Source organism: Centropristis striata, chromosome 20 (assembly GCF_030273125.1).
Source record: "Centropristis striata isolate RG_2023a ecotype Rhode Island chromosome 20, C.striata_1.0, whole genome shotgun sequence".
Classification (NCBI taxonomy): Eukaryota; Metazoa; Chordata; class Actinopteri; order Perciformes; family Serranidae; genus Centropristis; species Centropristis striata.
Window position 1 is genome coordinate 3,369,857 of NC_081536.1, and position 20,949 is coordinate 3,390,805.

General features: G+C 38.7%; 1 protein-coding gene across 1 annotated transcript; it reads right to left on the minus strand.

Annotated features, from left to right (window-relative positions):
• Nucleotides 1-40: 40 nt before the first annotated feature.
• On the minus strand, nucleotides 41-9,027 carry LOC131993832 (sushi domain-containing protein 2-like). Its single transcript, XM_059359888.1, has 5 exons — nucleotides 8,802-9,027; nucleotides 5,265-5,856; nucleotides 3,808-3,957; nucleotides 2,647-2,864; nucleotides 41-683 (listed from the first exon to the last, which is right to left on the minus strand). Exons 1-5 carry the CDS (start codon nucleotides 8,835-8,837, stop codon nucleotides 582-584), a joined length of 1,098 nt encoding a protein of 365 aa, XP_059215871.1. The 5' UTR covers nucleotides 8,838-9,027; the 3' UTR covers nucleotides 41-581.
• Nucleotides 9,028-20,949: the final 11,922 nt, after the last annotated feature.

A 20,949-nucleotide genomic window follows, 5' to 3' on the forward strand; every position in this document is an offset into this window, starting at 1 on the left:
GTACTTACTATATTTAGTTTGAGTACGCAGGGTGTTCCGATTCTGATTGCAGCGAAAAGAAGTGTACCTAAAGGACCCGGATGTTGCCCTCATAACGGTCAAAACGCTGAGTGTGGAACGATGTACACTATACGCACTCAACGGCCGCCATCTTGTCTACGTAGCGGAAGAGGCGGAGCCAGGCAGAGCCGCTCAGCTCGAAAAAAATGTTTGTAATGGCGGCCAAAACAACAGCGGAGCAGTAGGTAACGTTGCTGACGACGCCGGCGAATTCTCCACATTTGCTGCGTTAATGGAGCCGTATTGCCGGATTGTAGAAGTAAAGATTAAACAACACAAAGGGTAATTTTTTCGCCGTTCAAAACGGGAAGTTTTTCGCGGGTGACGAGCCGCGGCAGCTGTCGCGAGCGTAATTTCCGGTAAGTGCACTACTGAGAATTCGATTTGGAACAACACTCACCTGCTGAAATCTACGTACTTAGTAAGTGCGGATAGTGTACTGCGTCTAAGTGTACTCATGGAAGTATGGGTATTGGAACACAGCATGGGTTTGATAATAAGCTACATTTTAAAATGAACTGTTATGTTAACACAAGATGATCGTTACCAACTGTGACTGGGACATCGGCATCATCTACAAGAACCTGCAGTCCATCGCTGTTCTCTGCACATCTCCATTCAATCTGAAAGAAAAAATAATTTTATATTATGTGTTAAAGTAGGATTTGCAAATATTTTGTACCTTTTATTCTTTAGCCTGCTTTAACAACTGGATGGGTAGGCTTTTTGGAGCACATGAGATACTTAAGTACTTTGTCTGTCATACAAATATTTGTGATTATCTTGACTATAAGGCTCACCCAACTTGTACTCCAAAAATATTTCTCCTGAAGATATTAATAGTATAACTCTCATATTACCCACCACAACCATAGAGAAGATTATTGGTTTTCAGTGATGTTCATACATTTTGTACAAGTAGAAATGCACCAATTTGCTCTTTTTTCAAGTGTTAGATGATAAGATTTAATTACTCTCTTAAGTATGGAGCTGGAGGTGATTAGCTTAGCTTAGCATATACTCTCCCTTCAACCGACTGTATATTATAAGGGGAAGTATGGTGACTTTACCTACTTGTTTGTGGACCATCATCATGTTTGGAATTTACAACACTTTGTTTTTTTTGGAGCCAGAAATGACCAAATTTGGATGAGAAGGTGAAGCAAGTTATCAGCTAGCAAAACACTAGCAAGCTAGCTTTGTTAGCAAGGTTAAAAAATAACAGTCGACTCATTAGAGTGTCTTTTAGTACAAGTGCAACTGAATTAATTAGACATTTTTGGGCAAAGAAAATGTTATGATTAACTTTAATGAGCTAAAAGTAAAGTAAAAATAAGTATCAAAGTTGTACGACGAAAATGTGGAAAACACCAAAACTGGAGGACGTTCAGGTACCGACTTGTCAATTACAAGGTAATAAAACATGAAATAGGCAATTTGAATCAGGAAAATGTTTACTTAGGTAATAAATCAAGTGAGAAGTAGCATTATTTTCTCATAGACATAGTCCCCCCCTGCTGGTCATTAGAAAGAATGCAGGTTTAAAGCACTTTCTTCACTTTTGAGGCCCTAGCTTGCAGCTTGCCTTAAACCACAAGTTGCTTTTATTTTTCTGTTGTATAGGCCTACAGAAAAAAAACATATTGTTGGCGAGTGTATATTTTAACTACACTGCAAAATAAGAAAAGTTGGGTGAATTCAAAATTTCAAGGCAACAAACTTCGATAAAATTTTAAGTTGGACAATTAAACTAAATATTTTAAGTTTTGTTTTTGAGTTTGCTCAACTCAAATTCTAATTTTTGTCAACTCAACTGTAAGGTGTATTAACTTATAATTTTACATCGTAATAACTTTTAATCCTTACTTCTGCTAACTTCTGCAATGTGCTGAAGTGGCACGATTGTAACGCCGCTATGAAATGTCAGCTAATGTTGCGACCACAATTTTTGATTAGCATTGATACGCTAATGGCTACTCTTGTAGCTGTAACAAGCAGCGCCGCTAGCATCAGTTAGCCGCTAGCATCAGTTGGCCGTTAGCATCAGTTGGCCGCTAGCGTCAGTTAGCCGCTAGCGTCAGTTAGCCACTAGCTTTCGCTAGTGACCGAATTTCACCGCTTTCCCACATTTCACAACAAAGAAATAAGAGTTATCAGAACTATTGTCCCTTGTTGTGAACCCCAACTTAAAGATATAAGTAACAACAACTCAACTTGTTTTTGAGCAGACAACTGGCTTCCTTTGTTGTGCTAACTTACATAATTGCCCTAAATGTCAATAATTTATATTTCCAAGTTTTACCAACTTAAATCACTGTTTTAGGCAACAAAAAAAATACAAGTTGGCTTTTTTGCAGTGTAGCTGTTTGCCCCTGCTTCTTTATGCTAATCTAGGTTAATCACCTCCCAGATCCATCTCCCTACTTAACACACAAACATGACAGTGTCATCAAAGTTTGAGAAACAAAAGTGAATAGGCTTATTTTTCAAAAATATGACACTTCCTTAAAGATGCACAAACTCTGAAACTCTGAAATACACACACAGTTATATTGTCCTTCCCTCCACACACACAAACATCCTGACCTTGCCAATGCCCTGGTGGAAGGCAGCCATGCGCACCACCACTGGGACCTCAATGATCCCCTCTGCGTCTGTGTGGAGCTTGTCAGTCTGTCCTTGCAGGGTGAAGATATTAGAGCCGGTGGTGGAAGAGAGACGCAATATCACAAACTCTCCCAGGGCCTTAAATGAGTACTCCGTCCCATCGAAGGTGATGAAATGGAGGCTGCCATACACCATCGCTGCAGTGGAAAAGACAGGGGAAATTATTTTAATATATCATACTATAGTCTTGTTTGATTAAAGGTACAGCGAGTCTTTTTCATTAACTGTACACTATGTATGGAAGCCGATTTCCACCAAAGTAATGATATAAAAGATCCTGTAAGTTATTATAATGAGAAACTCAAAATTGTTAGTATTGTACCTCAATGACTTTGTGTTTGAGAAAATTACTCATTGCCAAATAATGACTTAGTTATCTCAAAATAATAAGTTATCACAAAAGAATTGACTTTGCATCTCAAAATAATGATAAGGTATCTCAAAATAATGACTTAGTATCTCAAAGTAATGACTTAGTTATCTCAAAATAATAATTTATCACTAAATGATTTACTTTGCATCTCAAAATAATGATTTAGTATTTCAGATCCCAGTCCCAGTGGTGGACTTAGTATCGCAAAATAATGACTTAGTATCTCAAAATAATGACTTATTATCTCAAAATAGTGACTAGGTATCTCAGAATAATGACTTTGCATCTCAGAATAATGACTTAGTATCTCAGAATAATGACTTTGCATCTCAGAATAATGACTTTGTATCTCAGAATAATGACTTGTATCTCAGAATAGTGATTTAGTATCTCAAAATAATGACTCTGAATCTCAAAATGATGATTTAGTATCTCAAAATAGTGACTTACTTATCTCAAAATAATAAGTAATCACTAAAGAATTTACTTAGTATCTCAAAATAATGACTTAGTATCTAAAAAAAATCACAAAATAATGACTTTCTCAAATAAAGAGAAAATCAGAACAATGAGGAAGTTTCTCATAAAGTCGAAAGGCTCAGGTTCATTTTTTTTTTTCACATTTACTGGCAGAAATGGGCTTCTATAAGCTTGGGATCTTCTGCTGGTTTTAACTCGCTCTGTGTTTACTCGGGAGGATCCCTCACCTACGCCCTGCGTCGCCTTCTTGGTCGGAGTGCAGCCGTCAGGGCTGGACCAGCTGTAACCTTGGCAACGGTCCAGCGGTCTCTTGTCGAGGTAAAGGTGGCATAGAGGAGACTCCACACAACACCACTGGAAAGGCAGGAGATCTTTATCTGGAGAGGAAAAAGTTTGAGTAAATACTAACACTTGAAGGCAACTAGTTGTGGCTGCTTAGACAAGCTAAAGAGCAGCTTCATTCAACCTGCTGCTCCAAGGAACGATACAGGAAGTCGTTCCTTCCTTCTGCAATAAGACTCTATAACTCATCTACCTCTGGCAGAATCAACATTACAGAAATGCCTAAATCTACGTATGACACTTTGCTATGTTATAAATATTACTACTACTATTATTATTATTATTATTATTATTATTATTATTATTATTATTATATATACTGTTGCTGACATTACTATTATTATTATTACTATATACTGTAATATACTACTATTATTATTATTATTATACTGGCCTTATTTATTATTATTATTATTATTATTATTATTATTACTATTACTATTATTATATATTTATATATTATATATCATATTATTTTATTTATAATTATTTTATTTATTTTTATTTTATATTGTTACTATTTATTATTACATTTTATATTATATACTGTACTATATATATATATATATAGTCACTATAGCATTGTTGCCATCATATCATCAGTATAATTACCTTCATCTTGCCAACCTACCAACTGATCTTCTTTTTCTTAACTTCTTAAGTGTCCTTGTTCTATTCTGTGTTTTTTTCTATTGTTGTTTTTATTTATGCTACCTCAGTATTTTATTCTATCGTATTTTATTGTACTTGAATACCGGACTGCTGTGACAACCGAATTTCCCTTCGGGGATGAATAAAGTAATCTAATGGAAAAAAAACAGTATGTTACTGTCACAATATGGCTGTTTTCTTACAGCAATTTGTTACAGTGTAATCATTTTTCAATGAATGTCATTTTGTGTCTTTTTTGGGCCATTTTGTATCTTTTTGTGGTCATTATTTGTCATTTTGTGGGAAATTTTGAGTCCTTTTTTGCTTAATTTTATGTCATTTTTTGGTCATTTTGTGTCCTTTTTTGGTCATGTTGTGTTTTTTTTTCGTCATTTTGTGTCTTTTCTGGTGAATTTGTCTATTTTGGTCATTTTGTTTCCTTTTTTGGTCATTTTGTTTCCTTTCCTGGGCTATTTTGTGTCTTTTTTTGGTAATTTTGTGTCTTTTTTGGTCAATTTGTGTCTTAAAAAAATATCATTTTGTTGTCAATTTGATTCTTTTTTGGGTAATTTTGTGTCTTTTCTGACAAATCCCAAAGTAGCAAGTTATTACTTTACAAGAAGTCTCTGGCTTGAATGTACTTCTTTATGTTGAGTATGTTAGAAACATAAAAAAAAAAATCACATCTTACCAATATGTTTCTGTATGCTGTGTCCAGAGAAGTAGCGTTCGTTGTAGCCGGCCAGCAGGGGGCCGTCTGGTTCGTACACACACCTCTTCCCTGCTCCACGTCTGTTGGACAGGATGGAGAGGAAGACATGTCCTCCTGCGCCCCCCCACCGCTGACCCCTCAGAGCCTTCACCTCCGAACCCGGATCAGCAGTATCCTGCAGGAACGACAGGTCCTCCAGGGCCTGTGTGCGGGTGCAGGGACACGAAGACAGATCGTGTGTCCACTCGGCGGGGTCGGGCTCCTTCATCGCCCACGCCTGGCACCGGATACCGAAATCCACTTCTGACCCTTCTGGTCCTGTTAAATCATACACCAGCTGGCCAAACTTTCCCCTGAACCCTTCCACCTGCTGGGGCCTGTATCTGCCCGCAGGCCTGTAAGGGTTCTCTGATGGTTCAGTGGGTTCCTTGTGGGAGAATTGTCCATCTGTGTAGCCGATGAGAGCGTTGTGGTGTTGCCTCTGGCCGGGACCCCAGAGCATGTCCCCGTAACGCAGCAGGGCAAAGGAGCGCTCTCCATCCGTGGTCAGCACACACTGGAAAGTGTTTGTCTGAAAATGACAAATCAGAACTGTTTTTTTTCCAAGTACAGTGACAGTGACATTGCCTTTTTCCCCAAAAAAACACACCTTCATCAATTAAAACAATCATCTAGGGCAGCTGTTCTCAACCTTGGGGTCCCGGCCCCAATTGGGGTCGCGAGATGATTTCTGGGGGTCGCCAAATCATTTCAGCTCTGTCTCCACTGTGTTAAAGTGTTCATGTGTTTTAGTCTTTTTGGTCATTTAATGTCTTTTTTGTCATTTTGTGTCTTTTTTGTCTTTTTTGGGCCATTTTGGGTCTAATTAATAATAATTTTATGTAATTTTTTGGTCATTTTGTGTCCTTTTTTGGTCATTTTGTGTGTTTTTTTTGTTATTTTGTGTCTTTTCTGGTGAATTTGTCTCTTTTGGTCATTTTGTTTCCTTTTTTGTAATTTTGTTTCTTTTTCTGGGCTATTTTTGTGTCTTTTTTTGGTAATTTTATGTCATTTTTTAGTCATTTTGTGTCATATGGCAGAAAGGCAAAATAAAACTTTTCCCAATGATTTGGAGGTTTATTTATTTATTTTTATTTTTTTTAGCTTTTAGGTTTATTTATTTATTTGTTAGAATTACATAAAATGACAAAGATAACAAATAAGCCCCATCTGGGCAGAAATAAGCCCATCTGAAATCCCAGATGGGCTTATTTAAAGCCTCTACCTAAAATGTTATAGTCATAAGACAATAATAACTGATAATAGAAAAAACATGTATAACATCAACAATAATTATAATGACAATAAAAAAATAACAATATAAAAACAAAATTATGAACATGATATAAAAGTGTATTTGTGTGTGAATTTGAATTTTAAAACAGCAGTTAAATGAACTTTTAGACATCTTTTGAAACATTTTATAGAGATGGAATTCTTTGCCAGATGGGAAAAGGTATTCCATAATTTGGTGCCCCTAAATTTAACAATAAATTGACCAATAGGAAGAGTTATTTTTTATAACAGTTAAATAAAAGTGTCAAGGGTCATTTTGGGGGCAAATGTGCCGACAGCAAAGCGGCACAATGTGTCACAAAAGCACCTGGCAGAAAAAGCATTTGAGTTAAAGGCAGCTTTGGACATACAGCAGTCTTTTTTCACAAGGCCAGTGAAAAAGTATCAAAAAGCAACTGAAGCCTCATTTAGAGCTGCAAACTTTTTGATAAAGAGCAGGAAACGGACGGGGAGGTCTTGAAAGAAGCAATGATGATAATTGCAAACATTGTGTTCAAAGACAAGAAGTTTGTATCAAACAAGCACTCCTTTGTATTACAGAGTACTCCTGAAGCAGCTCTCATATATACCGGTCATTTTTTCCTCATTTTGTGGTCAATTTTTAGTCATTTTTTGCTTAATTTTATGTATTTTTTTGTCATTTTGTGTCTTTTCTGGTGAATTTGTCTTTTTTGGTCATTTTGTTTCCTTTTTTGGTCATTTTGTTTCTTTTTCTGGGCTATTTTGTGTCTCTTTTTGGTAATTTTGTGTCTTTTTGTGGTCATTTTTTGCCATTTTGTGGTCAATTTTGAGTCCTTTTTTGCTTAATTTTATATAATTTTTTGGTCATTTTGTGTCCTTTTTTGGTCATTCTTGTTCAAAGACAAGAAGTTTGTATCAAACAAGCACTCCTTTCTATTACAGAGTACTCCTGAAGCAGCTCTCATATATACCGTATCATAATGGTATGATTTATAACTTTATTTATAACTGACTAACAATACATTGTTTCACCATTCCCATACAAGAACAACAAGACCTCACATACAATACAAACATGACACTGTAAAAAATAGACAGATAACAGATCTCACTACACTCTTCACTGAAGCCCTGCAGGTAAAACAGCCCCAAGGTGGCACCAAAGTTAAACTAAAGAACAAAAGTGGTCCAGGGATTTTTAGGAATTTTGTTTGTTTTGAGCTAAAAGTTAAAGGCTTCACATTTCACACAACAATAGCAAACAAAAAGTGACACTCCCTGCTCCATGAGACCTTCCTTTAAAAGACTGGGACACAGGGAGTAAAGGGAAAAGTAGAGCTTTAGTTAGAATAAACTTTCAAATGATGGTGATGATGATGATGATGATGATGATGATGATGATATTTCTCAGTGTGACAATTTACAAACAGCTGACAAATTGAAAGGTGATACAAAAATACAGACATTAAAAAGTGTAACATATATTGATATATAAATAACTGATGAATTGTGCAGGCACATGCAAGGAGAAGAGAGATAGATAAATGAATGAATGAATGAATGAATGAATAAATAAATAAATAAATAAATAAATAAATAAAGATAATAAATGGTAATAATAGTTATGGTGATAAGTAAGTTCAATAACTACCAAGCCAGATTTAAACCCGGAACACTCTTTCTTATTACTGCTAATAATAATAATAATAATAATAATAATAATAATAATAATAATAATAATAAGAGTAGTAGTAGTAGTAGTAGTAGTAGTAGCATCAATAATAAGCAAGAGGTTTGTTATTATTATTATTATTATTACATTATAATTTATTATATTATTAATATAATTGTTATTATTTTTACATTATTAATAAAATCATTATTATTATTAAATTATAAATAAAAAATAAGGTACACAATTCATAATAATAATGATTATGGTGTGTTTTATCATATCGGTTGGATATTAATTATTCCATGCTGGCATGTCATGAATATTTAGTCATTTACTTTGTTCTTTCTATTCATCCTCAATACTATGAACAATCATTGCATGAATAAATTAGTCAGAAAGAAATTAGAAACTGTCATTAGGACAGGCCTGCATTGTTTTCCATGTGACACCTTTATTGACGAACGTGTTCTAACATCTTTGGTGTAAATACCAGCTGTAGTTCAGACAAAAAAAAGGAAAAAATTATTGTATTTAAATCTCTTTACCTCTGAGAAGTTGATCTTCTGATAGGAGACGGGCATCACATGGTCCCAGGTGATCTTGAGGATCCAGGCCGGGTTAAAGGCAGGCTTGCTTCGCTCCTCCTCAAACTTTGTCACCTGGTCTGCCGTACGGTTGAACACGATCTGAGAGTAGATATCTGGAGTATCCAGCTCATGGTATTCCTGGAAGATTGGAAAAAGAAAAGGAGGGTAATATGAAAGCACAAGTCACAGAATAAAGCTTTTAAAACACTTGATGTGACAAAGCAGCTTGTTTTGCAGCTTGCTCTACACTGCAAAAAAGCCAACTTGTATTTTTTGGCCTAAAACAGTGATTTAAGTTGGCAAAACTTGGAAATATAAATTATTGACATTTAGGGCAATAATGTCAGTTAGCACAACAAAGGAAGCCAGTTGTCTGCTCAAAAACAAGTTGGTGAGTTGTTGTTACTTATATCTTTAAGTTGGGGTTCACAACAAGGGACAATAGTTCTGATAACTCTTATTTCTTTGTTGTGAAATGCGGGAAAGAGGTGAAATTCGGTCATTAGCGAAAGCTAGCGGCTAACTGATGCTAGCGGTTAACTGATGCTAGCGGCTAACTGAATCGTGCCAATTCAGCACATTGCAGAAGTTAGCAGAAGTAAGGATTAAAAGTTATTACAATGTAAAATTATAAGTTAGTTAGTTCAGTGATACTGATACGCAGTCATACATAAAATTAAAATACACACAGATCGATTAAAAATTCCATTTGATTGACCAAATTGTTAAGGGCCACTAATCAATCATCAATAAATGATTCCTATCCCTGGTTGTAACAGCCTGACCATGACCCCAGATGACTTTTTAACCTGATAGATCAGCCGCCCGTCACCCTGTGTGAGGTCAGCATCATCCCAGAACGCCGCCAACAGAGCCACATCCACGTTGTCAGGGAAACCACTGGCTAAAGGAGCCGGGAACAGGTGCTGCTCATTCTCAGCAACGGACTGAAACTGGACAAGGCCATTATCAGAAAACTGAGAAAGGAAAGGAGATATAGATATGATCAGATACTATTTCACTGCTGTAAATGCATAAGCAAAACATGTCAGCCCCATAGGAATACATACATATTGTAAGGATACTGTTATCTGCCATCTAGAAGATTATAGTAAGCCCTGTGTAATATCAAATTATCATTTATTGCTATCAGATAGCACATTCACAAAGGTTGTGTGGCCATCTGTTGAATTCCACTGAGCAATACTTCCCTGCCAAGGAAACTATGTTTTTATTTTTCCAAACCTTGTTAATTAAATTGGTTGGAAAGTTGAGATTAAATTTGCTGGAAAGGATGAAGTGACTCTTTTTCTGGTGCGGATCCAGGAATTTCTTAACAGTTTTCTTAATAATATAAAATGTGCCATTTGGATTCGGATACGAACATTTCTCAATACTCTCCATAATTTAAAAACACATTTTGGAGGGATATAAAACTTTGGCAGAGGTATGCACACTGTAACATCTTGCTAATGTTGTTAAAAAAAACATGCACTTAGAAACTCACATAAACCCTGTGGTACAACTTTCCCAGAAAGGGGAAACCCATCGGAGGTTTGATGAAAGGGGAGTTTCCATCTTCTGTGTCTATATTCACTCCTTTATCACCGACCTCTGCTCCAAAGGGGTACAGGTTGCTCTCTATTGGGGGAGCAGAGACAGTTAATCAGTGGCAAAACTAGTTCACTAGTTCATTAGTTCACTTGTTACCAGCCTGAGACCTGACCTGAATTAATATTCAATCAGAAATAAATCAGTTCAAATTCAAATTTCACAGTATATAGGTTTAACAAGGAACTGTAAATGAATGAAACATAATTTCTAAAATGTAGTTTGATTAGTTCACATTAGCTGCATTTGAATTATGTGACCCTGGTTACATTTTCACTCTTATTTGTTCAAGTGAGCTAACTAAATAGCTTTTACCAGATTGATTGGTTGTTATGTTCTTTCCCAATTCTCTGTACACAGATATTGTAGTAATAGTAATAATAATAATAATAATGGGCCAAGATAATGTAAAAATATTCACAAACCTCGGGAAAACACTGCCTTGTTTCTCCTTGCTTTTATGTTTTGAAAAAAATAATCATTTTGACATTACCTTGTAATGGGACAAACCCAAAAATGCATAAGTTTCTGCTTAAAAACCAAGAGCAGATTATGGTAATTGTATCCCACATCAGACACCGTTCGAAATTTTTCGCGCTTCCCGGTGTTTCACCGTCATTTCGAATAAGATCGCCACCACCAGTGTAGGTATAATTGATTTATACATATTTACCAATCAACGTGTGAAATTTAGTTTATGTACATGCAGATTTACATGTCTAATTACAATACAAAAGTTACTGATGAGAGAAAGCAGTAAGAATGTTTGGGCGACGATCTTAAAAGTACATCTGTATTTTTACTGTAGGCTACTGTATTTTATTGTGAAGGACAGAAGTACGATCCGGGTGTCTTGATAACCATGGTCGATAGCGGTGATATTAATTTGGCTTACACAGAAACATACAATTTCCCCCGAAAAACTCAGCAGCCCCCATTGTTTTACAGCGAGGAGATCAAAGTGTCCGATGTGGGATACAGTTAGCACACGGCTAATTCACCGGTGTTAGCGTCCTTTTGCCGACTCTGGTAAACCCGAGGCTAACGTACACAGTTAAAACGATATACAGTCTAAAAAATAATAAGTTATACTCAAGTTTCACACCACTTAATTAACTGGAAACATAACATGATCATACATATTTGCAGTTTTTGATAGAATGTTAGCCAAAAGCTGTCCGATGTGGGATACAGTTACGCTAAGTTATCAAACGCTTATATTTTAGAAATACAAGGTTTTTATTTGGCTGAAGATTGCCAAAAAGTTTTGACAGTCAACATAAAGTCCTATGATTAATTAATTTTTAAAAAACATAAAATCTAACAACTTAACCAACCATTCCTAATCACCATGCTGCACATTGTGCTGTTTGGGGGACAAGAACAGTGGTAAGACCCTGGCTGGTTAGCGCAGGATGTTTGCCCAGGACATGCCGTTGGTGACATGCACTCGTCCAAGTCTTCACATCCTTCTCTTCCACGACCATCATCTTTGGTAGCTTTCCAGCCCTGATTGCAGGAGCATTGAAAGCCTCCTGCATGGTTGGAGCAGGTGGCAGCAGCGTGGCACCGCCCGTTATCCTGCTGGCACTCATCAATGTCTACACACAAAGGCCCCAAACGTAAAAAGCCAGCCATGCACTGACATACAAAAGACCCTGGGGTGTTGTAGCAGCGAGCGAGAGGATGGCACGGTTTGGTCAGGGCGACACACTCGTCCACGTCTTTGCACCAGGAGCCATTTCCAGCAAAGCCTAAAGGGCAGTGGCATGAAAAGGAGCCGAGTGTGTTCCAGCACCGTGCCGAGGGATGGCACGGTGAATTCTCACATTCATCAGTGTCGACACATGCCTGTATCTCCTCGTGATACCCCACCGGGCAAGAGCAGCTGTACGCTCCAGGCAGGTTGGTGCACACCTGGTCGAATCGGCAGGTGGCGTTGTCATTGCATTCGTCGATATCCTCACAGCCAATGCTAATATTTTGGTACCCGGGAGAACACGGGCATAAGAAGGACCCTGCTGTGTTGTTACATACAGAGTGCTCAGGGCAAGGGGTGCCACTGGGGTCGTTGCACTCATCCACATCCTGACACTCTGTCCCATTCAGAACAAAACCGCCATTACAGGGGCAGCGGTAAGACCCAGGGATGTTGATGCATGTGGAATGAAGCTGACACACTGAAGAGTTGAGCCAATCTGAGCATTCGTCTACATCTACACACTCCGTCACATTGCTCCAGAATCCTTTGTTGCATTGGCAGTAATATGAGCCGACAGCATTCATGCACGTGCCGTTTGTGCAAAGCTCCCCCAGATCCATGTCGCCGCATTCATCGATGTCCTCGCACAAGTTGTCCATGCTGGAAAATCCGGCGTCACAACTACACAGGTGGCTTCCATTGATGTTGATGCATGTGCTATGCTCGGGACAGGTTGAGTTTTCAAGGCACTCGTTGATATCCTCACAGGCAGTGTTGTTGCCTTGGTAACCGTCCCAGCACTCGCAGACAGAAGATCCAACTGTGTTTTGGCAGTTGGAGAATTCAGGGCACTGGATTAAGCCGAGGAAGCACTCGTCTACGTCCAAACACAGGGAGCCGTTGCCTGAGAAGCCTGGGTCACAGGTACAATTGTAGCTCCCCTCTATGTTGGTGCAGGTGCTGTTGTCAGGGCAGGTGAAGTTCCCCGTCACACATTCGTCAATGTCCTGACAATGCGTCCCATTGTGCTGGAATCCTTCCCAGCAGTCACAGATGTAGGAGCCGTTGGTGTTGAAGCAGTTGGAGAAAGGAGGGCAGACTTGATCTTGTGATTCGGCGCATTCGTCCACATCCCAGCATTCGGTGCCACTTCCTTCATATCCGTCTTCACACTGGCAGTAGAAGGAACCCTGGTATGGGTTGCACTTGGCAACTGGGTGGCAGACGCTACTAGCATTGAGGCAGGTATCTCCACTCACGCATGTGCCTTCGTCGTACACCGCGCCCAAGATACACGAACAAGTGTAGGACCCAGGGGTGTTGCTGCATGTCATGTTGCTGCTGCAAGTCGTGGCCAGCTGACATTCATCCACGTCTTCGCAAATAAAGCCGTCACCCTGGTATCCGTCCTGGCACCGGCAGATGTAGGACCCGTTTGTGTTGCGACACAAAGCCTCGGTGCTGCAGTTGTGTGGCAGAGAGGAGTTCTGCTTGCATTCATCCACATCCTGGCAATCAGAGCCATTGCCCTCCATTCCAGGTGGGCAGGCACAGGAGAAAGATCCGGGTATGTTAGTGCAGCTTGCGACCGGATGGCAGCCTCCATTTCGGACTTGGCACTCATCAATGTCTATAATTTATCCAAAATGGGACAGTGTCAGGGAAACAGTCCCATAAAAGGGTGCTAAAAGGAAGTCCACTTATGGGGGCAACAGTACCATCTGGTGCAATGGATGTTGAATAGTGAGGATTGATACCTACCAGAGCAGTTCTTCCCGTCGCCTGTGAAGCCGCTGAGACAGAAGCAGGAATGGTTGCCCCGAGTGTTGACACACTCGGCAAACTCACTGCACTCATGCTGGCCTGTCTCACACTCGTTCACATCTAGAGAGGTGATGGGGAGAAAGAGAGGGAGATAATTAAGCAGAGGAAAAACCATTATCAGAGTCAATTGTTGTGTTGTTCTACGAATGAATTTTTATTTAGTAAGTAAGGTAAAAGTAAAGGTGTGTATTACAACAAGTAATAAAAAAGAAAAGAAAATACAACTTTTGGGGCTGATACGTGCAGCCACATGCTCTTTAATTAGCTTATTGGAGAACTTGAAAGCAACCTAAGAGTAGTCCTAATAATAAGTAATTTTAAGTGCATTTTAAGCGCTTTTTCCTGCCAAGTCCGTGGCTCTAATGACTGTCTGCTGTCACGCAACATCATGGCAGCGTGACAGGTACAAATCCACAGTTTTCTGCAGACACAGAATGTGGGAAGTAGGTCTGAACCTGAACTCTCCTGGACGGGTTAACAAGGGTTTACTATTGGTCAGAAATTTGATAAGTATCCAATTTGTTAGTTGCTTTGGACAAAAATTCAAATCAATTTAACAGCAATAATTAACAATCTAGAAGAAGAAATAACTGATCCAAACAAAATGAGCAGCTTAAGTCCAGTTGTGATCAGATTTTTGTAAATACAAAACTGTGCTCTTACAATATGAGATTTAATCTGATGTCATGTGTCATGTGTGAATTATTCCTTGCTTTATGAATTCTGAAACTTTTAATGGAATATTTTCCATCATTTTCTTTAGTAGCCCTGAACGTAACTTAAATGATATAAGGATTATGGATAACTTGCACTAGAGTGGAAGGATATGTTTTTTTAAAGACAATTCAAATTTTATTCGCCCTACAAAATCCTTAAATCTTCCTTCTGTCTGTCCTTATTTTCTGCCTTTTGATTGGGATGGATTAGTATGTATAATGGCTTTTAGAGAAAAGATCTGTAGTTTTTTGCTGTCTTTGTGTGGACAGTAATGTAGAAATTACGTTAAAGACATTTTAACCCTTTATCAGGCAAAGAACTATATTTGGTAACTTCAGGTAATATTTCGAGAAAAAATATGCAAATTTGCTAGATTAAAGTGGCAAATCTACAAGAAAAAAAGTCGCAGATTTAAGAGATTTAAAGTGGCAAATCTGCGCCAAAAAAGTTGTGGATTTACGTGAAAAAAGTGGGAAAAAGCAGCTTTTTTTCCCCAGATTCACCACTTTAAATCTCATAAATCTACAAATTTTTTTCTCGTAAATTTGCCACTTTAATCTCGTAAACTTTTTTCTCAAAATATTATTTTCGTATGTTTTTTTTACACATTCTGGCTGTATGTAATATCCTCCAATATCCTCTAGGGCTGAAATTTGGAATTTGCAAGTATTTCAATGAGTGCCCTATTAAGGGTTAAAGTGGTGAATCTAGGAGAAAAAAGTTGCTTTTTTCCCCACTTTTTTCTCGTAAATCTGCAACTTTTTTCGCGCAGATTTGCCACTTTAAATCTCTTAAATCTGCGACTTTTTTTCTTGTAGATTTGCCACTTTAATCTAGTAAATTTGCAACTTTTTTTCTCAAAATATTACCTGAAGTTACCAAATATAGTTATTTGCCTGATAAAGGTTTAAAATAACAATGAAAGAACAGTCTTACCAACACAATGCGTTCCATTGAGAGTGTAGCCTCTTCTGCAGACACATGAAAACGATCCTGGGGCATTCAGACACTCTGTTTCATTTTGAGGACAAACGTTTTCCATCTGGCACTCATCTATATCAGAGCAAAGCAGCCCATCCCCCCTGTAACCCAGGTCACAAACACACTGGTATCCAGCAGGCGATTGGTGGCACAGGCCTTTAATGTGGCAGGACGGGTCGCACAACAGACTCGGTGGCACACAGGTGTCATTGATGGCCATCGTACCATTCAGACATGAACAGACGTGAGCGCCAGGGGAGTTGATACACTTTGAGAAGACGGGGCAAATGGTATCTGAGAAGGTGCACTCGTCCACATCCTGACAGGAGAAGCCGTCACCTAGGAAACCCTGCTGACAGGAGCAAGAGAAGTCCCCAATGAAGTTGGTGCAAAGTGCTCGTGGGTCGCACGTACCCTCGACAGAACACTCATCTTCATCCGCACAGTGGGTTCCGTTCCCTGAAAAACCTCGCTTACACGTGCAACTGTGGGACCCGATGCTGTTGAGACATGTGGCGTTGGCGTGGCATGGTTTGTCTTTACACTCGTCCCTGTCCACGCAGGCCATGTTGCTGGCGGGACGATAGTAACCGACCTGACAGGGGCACTCGTACGACCCGTCGATGTTCTTGCACTCTTCATTCGCTTGACACGGATTGTCCAGTTCCTCACACTCGTTTATATCCTGACAAAGAGTCCGGTTGACCAAGATGAAGCCTGGCTGGCAGAGGCAAGAGAAGGAACCCTGGCTGTTGAGACAAGTAGCTTTGTTTCTGCAGCCTCCATTATCCTGCCAACACTCGTTCACGTCAGCGCACTGGGTCACCCCATTTCCAGAATAACCCACCTGACAGGTGCAGTTGTAAGAGCCGGGATAGTTCTCGCATAAGGCGTTGGAGTGGCACTGCTGAGTCAAGGTGCACTCGTCCACATCCTCACAAGTAAAGCCATCTCCCCAGTACCCTTCTGCACAGCGACAGGAGAAGGAGCCAGGTGAATTTGTGCAGATTGCGTCCAGGCTGCAGAGGCCTTCCTCACACTCATCTTCGTCATGGCACTCTGAGTTATTGAAGGTAAAGCCGGTGCCACAATCGCAGAAATACGACCCCCCAGTGTTGACGCAGGTAGTGGTAGAAGTGCAGATGTTGGATGTTGCACACTCATCGATGTCTTCACACAGTCGTCCATCTCCTATAAAACCCCCCAAACACGAGCACTCGTAACTCCCGAGCCTGTTGAGACAAACAGCATTGGGGTCGCATTGATTGTTTACACTGCATTCATTTATGTCCGCGCACGTCAGTCCATTTCCTTCAAAACCACTGTTGCAGGTGCACCGGTATCCTCCCATTGTGTTGATGCACTCTGCGTACAGGCTACAGATGTTGTCTGCACACTCGTCGATGTCCACACAGCTCTGCCCGTTGCTTTCGAAGCCACTGCTGCATGTGCAGCGGTAGGATCCAGGCAGGTTTTTACAGCCTCTGTAGCCAAGTGAAGAAGAACACACGCGAGGAGTCTCTGAACATTCATCTATGTCGAGACACAAGTAGTTCCCGTTGCCCTTATAGCCGGCATTACAGGTGCACACATAGGACCCAGGGTTGTTGGTGCAGGTGGCGTTCCAATGGCAGATCCTTTGGTTCGTACATTCGTTGATATCGAAGCACTGGAAGCCGGTGCCTTTGAAGCCGACTTTACACTCGCACAGCCGCCCACCCTGTAAGTTATAACAGAGGGCGTTGACATGGCAACCGCCGTTTTCTTGCTGGCACTCGTCAACGTCCTGGCAGTTGGTGCCGTCTCCGACGTACCCGCTGAGGCAGACGCAGCTGAAGCTGCCCAGGGTGTTGTTGCAGCGGGCCTCTGAGTGACAGTTGTGCAGGCCAGTGACGCATTCATCGATGTCGGTGCACAGCAGCCCGTCGCCCTGGTAACCCATGCGGCACGAACATTCAAAGGTGTCTCTGACCTTCAGACACTCGGCATGAGGGTGGCACCTCGAGCCTGCAGCCTCGCAGTCCCTCAGGTCGGCAACTGAGAATAACGAGAGTGAATGAAAGACAGGGGCTTTAGAAATACTGAATCTGATTATTTGTCAACTCAGCTTTTAGAAGTATGCTTATTGGTGTCTACCAAGGTTATTATAGTTAACGAAAACTAACAAAATAACGAAAACTAGAATTGAAAAAACATTTTCGTTAACTGAAATAAAAATAAAAACTAGAGTTTTTAAAAAGAACGATAACTAACTGAAACTGTATTGTGAGGTTACAAAACTAACTAAAACTAACTAAAATTAAAGTGAAAATGTCCTTAGTTTTCGTTTTTGTCAACTTTTTTCATTCATAATTCAGTGTTTCTATTTGAACATGCAACACATGGTAAATATGTTTACTGAGACTGGGATGTCTACACTCAAACCAAAATTCAAATCACCCAGAACTGTAAGAGTTAATAACCTTATTGGGGCTGAGATGATAAACCAAAGGAAATAAAGGCAAAATGTATTATGACCTCTTTGAATCTTGCACCCAACACATAGCCCATTACAAAAAAAACTAAAACTAACACTAAAACTGATAAAAACTAAACTAAAACTAAGCATTTTCAAAAAATAAAAACTAAACTAAAACTAGAAAACTCACTCTAAAAACTAACTAAAACTAACTGAATTTGAAAACAAAAATTCACAGCGAAATTAAAACTAAAACGAATTAAAAATCCAAAACTATTATAACCTTGGTGTTTACACTGTAAGACTTTGCTGTAAATTTACAGTCAAATTCTAATAGTAACTTGCTGTATTATGATTGTACACTATATTGCTGTGAAAACAATGCATTGTGCGAGTTATCATGATTGCTCAGGCATTCCAACGATCAAAATTATATTTTTTTTTTCCAGGAATTTACAGTTTTCAGCTGAGCATGTCAGGAAAATAAAGTCATTATTTTCGAAAAGAAGACAAGTTTTATTTTATTTCTTTTTTGTCTGGGCTGAAATAATCACAATGTGTTGTTTTTCCAGCAATCCTAATATAGAGTTTAAATGGATTAGTTGTAACATAATTTAGAGTTAAACATTTAAATGTCATGCCATTTTTTTTTCTGCGTTACGAGACAGTTTGTCAGTAAACGGACCTGTATTTCTAACTAACTTACTGGCGAAACTGCTGCCAGTAATTTACTGTAATTTTACAGTAAAAAGTTTTACAGTGTACTGTTTGTGTGTAAAATACCTGCACCGCAGTATTTCAGCCCTGCAAAAAGACTTATCAGCCACAGGAGTGGAAACCTGTGGGTGCAAAGAAAAGGAAATCATGAGATTATTGTTTTATTGTCTGATTTTCATAAAAACATAGCAGCCATTCTACATACTTTTAGTGTTTCTCATCTTATCTTACTAAGTAGAACAGAGAGAAGATGGATTTCATTTTTGTGAAGGCTCAACACAGCATATAATTCATTCAACAACACGCAGTGGCTTCAATTCAGAGGATTTCCGTTCTTGAAAAAGGAGGTTAAGTATTGATTTGCAGTTTGTTAACACACTTTGTGTTTCCAGAGCCTACTTTCACCCCAATGAACAATAGTTGGATATCTAGTGTTACTGTAGTGACACAGATAAACCGACGATCTCACATTACATCATCACCTTAAATTAGTCCAAATTGTGCATTTAAAAAAAAAAAAAAACACTGTAAAGAAAATTTTCTAAAACCAAATGGTTCAGAAGTCCAATATGTGGAGTTATTCGGTGCACTAACACTTGAATGTCCCAAAAATTATTAACAGCTTTTATGTTAAACTGAGCAAATGGAGCCGTTATTACTTTAATCATATAACAATTGACAATAAAACAAAGATCAATGAGAATATCCAGAAATATAAAATCTGGGTCAGGGTCAGTGGTGGAAAAGTATTCAGACCCTTACTTAAGTAAAAGTACTAATACCTCCACTACAAGTAAAAGTCCTGCATTCAAAACTTTCTGAAGTAAAAGTACAAAAGTATCAGCATCAAAGTGTACTTAAAGTATCAAAAGTAAAAGTACTCGTTATGCAGAATGGACCCACTCACATTGTTTTATATATTCTAAATATATTATTTGGTTATTATTAATGCATTTATGTAAGCAGCATTTTAATTTTCTCAAGGTAGGATTATTATTTTCTTAACATTCTGTTATTAGGTTTAATTTAAACAAAAGTCTAATCAATCTAAATTTATCTGGTTTTGTTAAATCTCCTGAAAAGTAACTAAAGCTGTCAACACTTGAATGTCCCAACAAAGTTGTAAATTTAAATGGTCAAACCAAATTTTGCCCCATAGCAACTGTGATACTTTTAGTAAGTTTTAAGTGTTAGATATACCCCATTTAGGCAATAAAATACTTTAAAATAATAATATATTTATACATACCATGTGCTTTACATACAATTAATAAAGGTAAGAGTATTGTAGTAAGTATTTTTGTTCAGAAGTCTAAAACCTTTCCCTGCCACTCCAGTTTTTGATCCGAAGACTGAAATGAGGTTGTGTTCTAGGGGTTATATTATGGGTTAACTGATGTCTGAGCAGACACAACCCATGTGATAAGGTTAAATATTTACTGTAATCCTCTGTGCAGACCCATCAGTCAACCCAATATTTTTTACAAGCAATGGCTTAAGGAAGTAGTTGAGCCGAATTATGGGAATAATGACAGCAATCCCACTGTGTTGTGATTTGGTTACCATCTAAATGTCAATATTCCCCCCAGGCCATGGAGGGTTATTGTCCCCGTCTCAGGCGAGGGCTCTGGGTGGACAGTGACGGTGCCGAGGCAGAGTCCTATTACATAAATGTAGAACTGTCTATTGTAAATCAAATCAAGCCTCCCTGAGGGATTGCAGCTACATGGAGACATGACAGCTGCCATAATCTCCACCATCAGCAACACCTGTAGCCTTCAGAAAACACTTGAAATGTGTGGAAATGGTTATTCTTTCTGACGTTATAGTGCACATAGGAGAGGTTAAAGCATTTCTTTTTTCTCTGTTTGGTTTTATGTACAGAATAAACAAGCTATGAACAAGATATTATGTCTTAATAATAACTACACTACAAAAAAAGAAAAGTTGGGTGAACTCAAAATTTCAAGGCAACAAACTTCGATAAAATTTTAAGTTGGACAATTAAACTAAATATTTTAAGTTTTGTGTTTGAGTTTGCTCAACTCTGAATTTCTCTGGCGCGATTGTAACGCCGCTATGAAATGTCAGCTAAT